General features: G+C 32.8%; 1 protein-coding gene across 2 annotated transcripts in view; it reads right to left on the reverse strand.

The window, feature by feature from the left end:
- Positions 1–8,452, reverse strand: part of Nep2 (M13 family metallopeptidase neprilysin 2) — a 54,015-nt gene extending 45,563 nt beyond the window's left edge. For both annotated transcript variants that reach the window (XM_012280680.2, XM_012280679.2), the window contains exon 1: positions 8,050–8,452. In XM_012280680.2, coding sequence (XP_012136070.1) covers positions 8,050–8,195 — 146 coding nt within the window. In that variant the 5' untranslated portion in view covers positions 8,196–8,452. The remainder of the gene's footprint in view (positions 1–8,049) is intronic.
- Positions 8,453–12,337: the final 3,885 nt, after the last annotated feature.

Genomic DNA, 12,337 nt, shown 5'->3' on the forward strand with positions numbered 1-12,337 from the left:
TCGAATCTCTACAGTTTCGGATCAGTGTATTCCCGAATTACTACATCCACAAAATGGCTAAATTCTAACATTTTCAAATTTCCATATTCCTAAATTTCTAAATGCACATATTCTCACAGTGTCAAATCCCCACTTTCCCAAATTCTCACATCCCCAAATTTTCATATCCCCAAATTCTCACATCACCAAATCCCTCCATTCCCCAATTCTCACATCCCCAAATTTTCATATCCCCAAATTCTCACATCCCCAAATTTCTACATCTTCGAATCCCTTCATCCCCCAATTCTCACATCCCCAAATTTCTACATCTCCAAATCCCTTCATCCCCCAATTCTCACATCCCCAAATTTCTACATCACCAAATCCCTCCATCCCCCAATTCTCACATCCCCAAATTTTCGTATCCCCAAATTCTCACATTTCCAAATTCTCACATCCCCAAATTTCTACATCTCCAAATCCCTCCATCCCCCAACTCTCAAATCCTCAAATCCCTACTTTCCCAAATTCCTATAATCTCCAATACCCACATTTCTAAATTCTTACATACTCAAATCTCTACGTCTATAAATTCCTTTATCCCCAAATCCCTACGTCCCTAAATCATTACGTTCCCCCATAAACTCTTCACTGATGTATTCAAATAAATATATGGACATATGTATGTGTGCATGTTAACGATGAATATATATGTTATTGATTAATTGATAGATTTAGTGATTTTTACCAATTTCAATGTATCTAATGAAACGTACTTTGTAATGAACTTCCAATGATTAATTCGAATCTCATTTTTGTGAAATTTTGTTATTATGTTTGAAAGTAGATTCGAGACATTTTGTATTCACTTCTATAGAATCAAACGATAGTTTGATGAACTGTGATTGTTTTTCTGCAGCTTTTGAGAGCTCACTTTCACAGTTCAATAAACATAGAGCATCTGTTTCTGATCTTTAATTTTGTTAAATAAACTTGTATCTTCTTTGGTCAATTTTAAGCGCATGAAGTGATATTCAAAGGACGTTTGTTGTTTAAAAAAGTCATAGATTAAATTAATAAAAAATTGGGAATGCATTAATTCAAAGAAATTTAGTAAATATTAAGTTGATAAACTTGCTATGAATAACAATTTTCTGTACGAAACAATATGATAAAATTTAGTTTTATTTAAATTTGATAGAATATGGCAATAAACAGTTTGGATGATTTGACATCCGAATTGATCTATCTGATTCTGATGATAGATAGTTTCAATCCATTAAATGTCACCCTAATCCGTCAAATTCGAACGGGATATCAAAGGAGCTTATTAACCTCAAACTAATCGATCAAATAACAAATCTGAATCAATTTGTACCTGAGCTTCAGAACAATCGGTAGGGCGCAAACGATAATCAACGTGATTTATGCGGATTTGTACATGATTCTGTACATAGGACGTAATTTTAATTGAAATGCTGTACGTTCAATAATTAATTAACAGTTTGACAACCGATCATTAGGTAAAAGTCTCAGTATGTTACATTAATTAATCAATTGCAATAAATTTAATTGATAGCATTGAAAAGTTGGACATTTAGGATATTTAAGAAATTTGAGAATTTTGAGATTGGGAAATTTTGGAATTTGGGGAGGTCCGAGATATTTAGAAATTTAATTATTTGGGAATTTTACAATTTTGGAAATTTAATTATTTAGGAATTTTGCAATTTTTAAAAATTAGAAATTTGAAAAGTGTTATTTGGAGATTTGAAAATTTTTGAATTTTGAAAATTTAGTGATTTGGGAACATGGACATTTGCAAATCTGGGGAATTTGAAAAATTATAAATTTTCAAATTGGAAATTTGAGAAATTGGAAATTGACTAATTTTCTAAATTGGAAATTTGAGAAATTGGAAATTGACTAATTTTCCAAATTGGAAATTTGAGATATTGGAAATTGACTAATTTTCCAAATTGGAAATTTGAGAAATTAAAAATTGTTAAATTTCCTACACTGGAAATTTGAGAACTTAGCAAATTAGAAATATTAAAATTTGTGAATTAAGATATTTCACCGAATGTTTTCTCTGATAAAAGGAGTGTAATCAATTACAACTATAATACATTTAATTAAGAGCATTGAAAGGTCTTAGCCACTGCGAATATCAAACACGCAATTATTACACAATACTAGTAGCCAGTTTCAGCAAATTTTTTACCACCACAAATTTTGCAAAGTTGTGTAACCGTATTTTAATCACGTTCCCCAGAAAGTTAAACGGAGCCAGAGTCGAACGAACGAAAAGTATTTCGATGACAAATGAAACTGGTTAGCAAGTTTAATGAGATAAAACGGTACAGTGGCTTAAAAACCAACCATGTTAGGTATACGTTCGAATATATTCTTCCGAATGATTTCAAGTAATTTTATGGCAAACGTATGTTTAGTCGGAGTTAAAATCACCGAATAATAATTTAAAGTGGGTACTTATGTCTATATTTGTACGGGAGCTATTCTGGTGAGTATAGTAAAAGAAATGTAATCTGAATAGAATTTTAATTATGTTATTATCGTCTTTTTAGTGGTCAATTAAATTATTTGTTATTAGAAGAATCGTATTTATTATACCAAAATTGGTATTTGATAATATTTTGTTAGTGTCGTAAGAGAAATTTTTAATTTTCCAAATTTCACAAATTCATAAAGTTTCTAAATTCTCAAATTTTTAATTTCTCAATTTCTTAGATTTCTAAATTTCACAAATTCTCAAGTTTTCAATTTTCCAAATTCTCAACTTTCCAAGTTCCCAAATTCCAGTATTTCCATATTCCTAAATCCCTAAGTCTCCAAATTTCAAATTCCCAAAACCCCTAGAATCCCATATTCCACTGTCTTCAAATACATATATTCACCTATAGTAAATTCCAGTATTCCTGAATTTCCATTTGGAAATATTGAAATTCCTACAATTCCATATCCCTACATCCCCAAGTCTCAAAGTCCTCAATTACCTATGTTTTCAAATTTCTACACGTCCAAATCACTAAATCCATAAATTCCTAGGCTCCCAAATTATTAGAATCCCATATATATAAATTCCAAAATCTCAGAGTACCCAGACTTTTGAATCTCCATATTCCCACATCCACATATTCCTACACCCAATCCCTAGAATCCCATATCCATACATTCCTAAATCCCAAAATATCCAAATTCCTGCACCTCCAAAGCTTTAACCCATCAAATGTAATCCCTACATACAAACCTAAGAAATTCTCAGATAAAAATCTGCAAAATCCCTAGAAACCAGCGAACCTCTCCTCTAATTACTACCTCCTCTTGATTCGCTCCCGATTATACTTCCTCCGTCACTTTTTGCACGTTTATCGGCACAATAGCGAAAGTCTAATTGCCAGTGTTTTATCAACTTCATTAGCAAATTTCACCGAGGACAATACCGCGATAAAAAGCAAGAATTACCTGGGTGATTTTCACCCGCGTTACTCGGTGTCCTCCATTCTAAACACAATCGGTACGAGCAATTTCACTGATTGGCCGTAACCGTGGAACTGGTAATTAACAGAATTCAACTTCACAGGTAATTAACCGATCCGGCAGACTACGTGGTCGGATTCTCGGTTTCGTTTCACTTTTGTAGTCTCGCTTACCAGCGTCGCTCGCGAAGCTTACGTAAATCGTAATTTGCGTTAGAACCGCGTAATTTGGTGGTCCGTGTGCATGAACAGGACTCACCACGAATCCACGCGTTCGACAACCATGAATATTCATTCGTGTCTCTGCTGTTTCCCTAATAATCACGCGCTACACACGTACATCGCTGTTCTACGAATTAAAGGATGTTTACGAAGCATTTGAACGATCTAACCGAACTCGGATCGTGATCGCTGCATGATGCTCAAGGATACAAAACGGATCGAATGTTCATGTACATTCGAGTCGGAGACAATTTCAAGTCGAGAAGTTTACTTTATGGTGTTTACATTAATTACTGTGCGAGATTTTATTGTTTCTATTCAAATTCAACGTCTGTACACGGGTATGAGACAATTTCAAGTCGAAGGGTTTATTTAATGGTAGTTAAATTAATTACTGAGCGAGATTTTATTATTTATGTTCAAGTTCATAATAAATTTCATAAAGTTTGTAGTAAATTTTTAAATGTACAAGTTTGATAAATATAGTTATTTGTAAATATAGAAATATTCAATATTCAATTATACAAATATACAAATTCTTAAAATTGAAAATTTAGAACCATAGAAATGATCAATTCTCTAATTTCAGACTCTAAAATCTAATCTTCCTAAATTTGCAAATTATCCTTTCAGATATACAAATTTACAAATCATCAAGTTGTTCAGCCTAAAAAGAAATATAGAAAGTTGAAAACTAAGAAATATTAAAATATTATAATCCAAAAATATTTAAAATATATGAAATTTCCGCGTTTAAAAATTGATAGTTAACAATTGAACGTCAATCGTATTACACATAACCCTTCCACCAAAATGGCTCTTCCGGTTCCTCATATCTCTGAAAGATCAAAGTATTATTTCACATTTGCATAATAAACGTCGGATTATTCGTCGTCTCATCGCGTCGTTGTTCGAACAAGCTATTCGATACACGATGATCGATCGTCTCGCTGTAAATCTATCGTAGAAATGTTTTCTTCTCCAATTTTAGATTTGATCGAATGATTCATCGACAATAAGTGTAGTTCATTATATCATGACGCGATCGGAAATGTCTATTAAAAAAAGAAGAAAATAAGAGATAAAAGAAAGATATTTTAGGAAGAGATGCGGATTTCCGAACAACCTTTGATCACATCCACGTTTATCAACGCTCAGTCTTAACAGAAGTTATACAACGTTTAATCTGTTTTATGCCTTTCTATCAAACAATGCTACAAAATGTGATTCGATTCTAGTTCATGAAAATCTTTGATCTCTTCAAAGACTGGTCATAGTTTTAGCTTTTGAACTTTATTTATTTTTAGCTCGAGGGTTTATTTCGTTTACTTAGGCTGGCGTTGCTGCTTCGACTTAATCTGATGCTTCCGTTTATTTCAAATATATTTGTACTATGCGTTTCAACCGCATAAATGAATATTTCACGAGTTTATATTATATAATACTCTCTAGAAAAATTTAAGATAATTATAACTTTTAATGAACAAGATTACTGCTACTTTTTTACCAGTTCAAAAGATAAACGCCTACGTAAAACGTTCTTTTTTGGTTGATATCGCAAATAATCACATAGATATCCTGTACAGATGTGAACCCACGAGTTGGCGTGAGGTCGAATCAAAGTAGAAGAAGCCTATCCCCACCGTGAACACTTTTAGTGTTACATTTTGGGCAAATAAGAATAATGATGACTTTAACAACTGCTGGACGCAAGTAGCACTATCTCACTTATCCTTGAGACGTTTGTCGACTGTTGTTGTTGTAATTGGTGTGTGATCGCGAGAGTCAATATACCGCCGAAAATACGTGTGATAGGCGTCCATTTTTCTATTCTGACTAATTGGGGATGTAGTGATTTGAGGACATAGTGATTTGAAGACGTTGTGATTTGGGGACGTAGCGATTTGAGGATATAGCGATTTGGGTATGTGAGACTTTGGAGTCATAGCAATTTGAAGATATAGGAATTTGGGGACGTAGTAAATTGGGGATGTAGGCATTTGAGAATGTAAGAATTTGGGGATGTAGGAATTTGGGGATATAGCAAATTGGGTATGTGAGACTTTGGAGACATAGCGATTTGAGGATGTAGGAATTTGGGGACGTAGTAAATTGGGGATGTAGAAATTTGGGAATGTACGAATTTGGGGATGTAGGAATTTGAAGATATAGCAATTTGGGTATGTGAGAATTTGGAAATAGAGAGATTTGAAGATGTAGGTATTCAAAATTGTAGGAATTCGTTAATGTAGAGATTCAGAAATGTAAAGATTCCGAAATACAAGGTTTCGGAAGTATAGAGATTCAGAAATGTAGAAATTCAGTAATGTAGGAATTCAAAAATATAAAGATTCAGAAAAATAGAGATTCTGACCAATAGTGCCGCAGCTCTTCTAAACACCTGAACCTCTTCGCGCGCCAACTTATGGTTTGACATCGGTACATTACACAGTCAAGTACTAAAACAGTATAATCAAGATACAATATCCCTCATCATAAAATCCAGGATCTATCGAAATAAATTTGTCGAAAGGTTTTTTCGTTCAAACACCTGCCCCATTAAAAATTTCTTAAGCTACGCCTAAAAATTCAACTCTAGAATTGATTATCCTCGTTTTAAGACGACAAGAAAGAGATTAATGCACGATTTACGTGTTTATTTTTGCTGGTCATCAAAAGCAACGTATAATAAACCGCGCCGTAAAATGCAACCTGCACCGTTCGTGCTCGAATGCGTTCTCTGTGTTCCGTTATAAAGAAATACCGGCGGTGATGCTAACGAGGTGAATTCAAGTCTCAAATGAGTCGTAAAAGGTCTGATAACTCCTTTCGAAAGCAGACATTTCTTGCTTTCACCGATCGGAGAAAAAAATAACACCTAAAGGGAAATGAGCTCGTCGGGAAGAAGATATTCATTGTGTATGAACATTTCGAAATCTTTGGTGCATGGATCTTTTGGGTTAATGTTTCAATATTTACTGTGATATATTATTTGTGTATTTATGTGTAGAATTTATGAGTTTTTGGATTTTTATATTTGAGAATTTTTGGATTATCATATTTGGGAATTTTTGAATTTTCAAATTTGGGAATTTTTTAATTTTCATATTTGGGAATTTTGAAATTGAAAAAACAGGAGTTTGAAAATTTAGAAATTTAACACGTTTATAGATATTGTTAAACAATGTCAAATTTTGAAACAGCGATACACTTTGCACTAATTGCTATAATCATCGTATAGCAACGTCAATGTCATTTTGAAATCGATGTTTAACACAAATCGCTATGTCTCGATTACCACACTGAAACAATTGAAAATTGCATCAAGCAGTGTTTTAATTCTTAATAAATACCAAATATTTTCCACAATATCTTGCATTTATTTTTCACAGATCCATGTAATTGATTTGACAATTTTTTAGGAAAGTAAACAAATTTTTAATAATATACATGTTAGATTAGTATAAACTTAAGTGTCACCCATATATGGGCGACGTGGCTGTCAACGTGTTAAAGTGAAATCACAGAAACGATGTTGGTAAATACCTCATGATACTAATAACAATCATTAACGTTTCTGAAATAGTTAATGTAAGGCAGTAATCTACTAATGACATTATTTCTAATTAATGTCTCTGTTATGACTATTTTATGATATTCTAATACTGGTGGACGGTTCAATAATAATAATAGATAAGTTATATTTAAGGAAAACTTAAACATAACCTATACAATGTAACCTAACTTCACTTGATTTTATATGGGCTTCAATTGCTAACTTGTAGTTTGGCATTTTATTTTATAGCAAACTAAATTCTGAGTAAGAAATAAATAAAATACTATTAAATTTCCAGAATTAATTCGGTAAAATGTAAAAAGATTTGTCGATTCTATTTGTGTAGAAAAAAGGACTTTTTCTTATATTTTTACTGAGAAGTAGAAGAACATTATGGTCTTCTTTTTCATTATCTACTGTTTATTTTGCACTGAAGTAATCACCTCTTCCCTCGTATATTTAATTCTGCATAGGAACTAATTCTTATGTGGTTACAGATTAATTACGGAAAACATGTTATTGTAAGATTGAAAATATCATAAAATAGGGTAACTGCGCTTATTAGATATGTTCCCCCTTGGAAATTTTTATTAGGAGATACGAAATTGCAATAAGGTTACATAACACACAATATAATAAGATTATAATTATTCAAATAAAAAGGAACAAACACCCCCTTTGAGAAAAAAGACTATGCACCTCCCCCAATAATAATTTTTGTTGAATTATTCTGCTTTGCAATACAATCTCTTAATTTAATGCTGATTCGACGAAAAGAAGAGAACGTACCTTTCAGTGGTTGTCGTTTTGTAAACGTTGTCGAAAATGTTGACTCGTTCCGATCGAGGAGTTTCCACTTTGACGTTGTCGCCCAAGTCGAGATTCTGGAAATGCAGGGTCCTGGTGTTCGCGAAATTTGGCTCCTCAGTACTCATCTTGATTCACGTAACTCTCGATCAGAAATACACAAATCGTCACAAGATTACGAACCTATCAGATCTAACGATCGATCGTTGAATGCTGTTATTTTTTTAAACAACTTTGAAAATCGAAAGATCGCGATAGAAACGTAAATTATGTGCAAGATTCAGTCACGATGTCGCTTTGATTTTGTTTCAGGACGCGTTATGGCGTGCAACACGCCATTTACAAACTTTTGTTTGACGAAGGAAGGAGCGATGCTCTACTGTTTCGCTCGGACACAATACTACGTCAATTAGTGTTTCGAACCTAAATTTCCTCAAAACAAATTTCTTCCCCCAATCGCTATCTTTAGAGAGTAGAGCGTATCTCGTTTGGGAAAGCTAATAAATAATTAATGATAAAAACGAACTTTCAAGACGTGTGACTACAAAAATTTCACAATTAGATTATTTAGTTCATTTTTATTTACTGTGTATTTTGTTTGATGGAAAATTTTCTTTTTTCAAATAGAAATTTATAGGTTGATTAATAAAACTAAATTTCCCAATTTCTTCAATTCCTGAAGTTGATAAATTTAGGAATTCTTGAAAATTTACAAATTTCTGTAGTTCTAAAAATCCTAATTGCCTAACTACTCAAATTTCCCAATTATTATATTTCTAAATTCTCAAATTCCATAATCCTTAAATTACCAAATTCTCAAATTTCTGAATTTCCCAAAATCGACACGTTACCAAATTCCCAAATTTCTCAAGTTCTTAAATTTCCTTAAATCCCCAAATTCCCAGCTTTCTACATATTAAAATTCCCCAGTTCTCCAAATCTAGAAATTCTCAAATTTCCGAATCTCGAAATTCCCCAATTCTCGAAATCCAGAAGTTCCAAAACGTCTAAATTCCGAAATTCCCCAATTCTCTAAATCCAGAAATCCCCAAATCTCGAAATTATGAAATTCCCCAATTCTCCAAATCCCCAAATCTCCAAATACAAAAATTCCCAATTCTCCAAATCCCGAAATCCCCAAATGTCCAAGTCCTGAAATCCTCCAAATCTCCAAATCCAGAAATTCCCAAATCCCCAAATCCCCAAATCTCCAAATCCAAAAATTCCCAATTCCCCAAATCCCGAAATCCCCAAATGTCCAAATCCTGAAATCCTCCAATTCTCCAAATCCAGAAATTCCTAAATCCCCAAATCCCCAAATCTCCAAATCAAAAAATTCTGAATTCTCCAAATCCCGAAATCCCCAAATGTCCAAATCCTGAAGTCCTCCAATTCTCTAAATTCCGAAATCCCCAAATCCAGCAATCTTCCAAATCTTCAAATCCAGAAATCCCCAAATTCTCCATAATTCAAACTCAGTCAAACCAACAGTCCTCTTTGAATTACTAAAAAACAACCGCCACAAAATTTAATGAATTCACGTATGTACATATATTACGTCGGACGTCATAAATTTTATCAGTGCATAATTATCATTTTATTGGAGGATCACTTTATAAACCGCTTGCCACGTGTACAAGGTAGGGTTCTTTGACATTGAAGTTTTGCCGCGTGTCAGGGATAGTCGCTCGATAAATCAGTTGCAGTTAATTGGGAATTCAGAGAAACGTTGGCTATACTCGTCTCTATGCATACGAGGCACAGCTTGACTGACAAATAATGATTAAGACGAATTGTGTACATTTACATTTTTCTTGGAGCTTCCCGTAATATACGAACAATGTCGAACTGGTGACGATCCTTATCAAGTTTATGGATACCAGTTATGCAACTACGAGGAAGAATAATTAAGAAACTTTAGTACTCTTTTGAGTTATGGGAGTCATGCCCTTGAAATTTCGTATTAATTATTAAATTAATCTAAATCTTCCATTGGGTTTTAAATTGGTCTAATTAATTGCTAAGGTAATTCAAGTTCATCGCCGAGTTGATTAATTGTAGAGTTAATTTCAGTGCTGGTTAACTTTGAATTTAATTGATTCAATTTGACTGTAATTTTGAAATTCAGTTCAAACTTTAATTTAATCACTAAAAGTAAATTAGCAATCATTCAATTTATTCGATAGATCGTAACTTTTAAATTGATCGTTCACTTCGAACCTATCTTTAACATCGGTAAAAGAAATTTTAGTTTCATTGATCTCAAAATTAAGTAATAAATAAAACGTGATTTTGTAAGAGTTTGTAAGTGTTTTATAAACATGATTTAAGAAATGTTAATCATTTATGATTTTATATAACTATGTATAGAGATGTCTCAGAAGTATTTATAAATGATTTCATCGTATCAATGAAGATTTTGTTTTTTATTGCACTCGACGACTAAATGACGTATGAGCATGCAAGTTACGTAGCAACGGTTGTATTGTACTTTTAGACATATACGTTGTTGTTAAGAAACGCCAACATTGTGAATTTCCAAGAATAACTAATTACGACTTACTAATGAGTGAATTTGATATCAAGGGGATACCTGTCATTTTCAGGTGGAAATATCTATATGGAAATTAAAAATTCATGTTCAATCCAATAATTCAGTACATCTTGATAGCTGTATATGACTGTCATGCTTTTAAAAATAAATTGATTTACTAATTTGTAAATAATTGTTTCCAAATAGCAGTCATGAATAGAATTAACATAAAGAACTAATATCGAATTAATTTAGGGCAAATTTGAACAAAATTTTAATTTTAATGAATCAAGTTTAAATTCCATGATTCGTCACGTGATGAAGATATACAGAAAAGCAAATTATTTTTGTAAATTCCTAAATTTTCCTTTTGAAATTAGAAAGGTTTTACAAGTTTGTAAATGTGAAAATGAGTATAAAGAAATAATTGAAACGGTGACTATATTTCATAAGTGTATACTTGATTGTTGACCGTGCACAATGGAACCCATGAGCTGTTCATGGGCACTTGATCTACAATTTGACAAGTTCGATACTTTTCTTCAAGAACAACGGTATATTTTGCATAGTTATCGCAAGGCGATAATTTTTCTGATTTCACAACGTTGACTCGTAAAAACTTTAATGAAACCGGTTTCCACGCCTAACGGATCGCCATAAACGCGCGATATGAACACTTCGAATTATCGCCGACCCGGGTGAAATTCTCCGCTGAGAAGATGAAGGCCAAGGTTAAGCATCTTTGCAATAATAGTAACGTGAACCGAGCAGGATACACTCAAGTGCAAATTTTATTTTCCTGGGAAAAGCAAGCAAAGACACTTCGCAATTGATGAAGAAACTGTACATTTTGAAATTCATAAATAAACTAGACATTTTCGAAATGGAGTAATCAAATTTTTGCGTGTACTTTTTAAAGCAAGATGTTATATTATATACTTTACGTTTCAGGAAGGTAATTCCAGAAATTATATTAAAATGTAAGTTAACGTTTCTCTATAATTGAATTTTACGTTACTATTTGCAATCATAATAGCTACAATTTAATAAGTAAATATGATATGAAAGAGGAGAGTCTATTGCAAATTAACTTATTTAAGAAGTTGAAAGCATTTCAGTGGCCTGACACTCGTCTTTATTTTAAAATTTATTTTAAAATTTTAGAATTTTTAAAAATTCGCCGCTTAGGTTTAAGGGGTGAAAAAAATTTCACTCTGCGCTGAAATATACTCTTGGAATTAAACGGTCAATTTTGAACTTTGACCCCATGCGTAGTAGTAAATCATTACAAATAGTGCAGTTTCTTTTTTTTTTTTTATTGACTTAGGTTCAAAACGAACAAATAGTGCAGTTTATGGACTGAAAAATTGATGTCCATCTAGCGGCGAAACGGGTGAACTAAACTTAAAAAATGGGGGTCCGAACACGCATGTAAGGAAAATGAAATAATGAATATTTCGGCACTTTGGCAATGTAGTATGGTTCCTGAGGCATTTAGAAACAAATTTCTATTAGGGTTTGATGCGTTTTGATGCGTAATAAAGCCAGAAAATCATTTTTTGTCGAATTCGGTCCAGAACGATACACGTGGCGCCATCCAACGGCGAGCGGCGAAACCACGAAAAAATAAAATATCGATTTTCTCCAAAATTAGATAATTTTACGTATCTCTGAGGGTCAGAAATTGTTCTGTGACCTCTCTAGAACCTATATAATGCCACAAGAACCTGCTCAGAG

The sequence above is a fragment of the Megachile rotundata genome, chromosome 1, assembly GCF_050947335.1.
Source record: "Megachile rotundata isolate GNS110a chromosome 1, iyMegRotu1, whole genome shotgun sequence".
NCBI classification, from domain to species: Eukaryota; Metazoa; Arthropoda; class Insecta; order Hymenoptera; family Megachilidae; genus Megachile; species Megachile rotundata.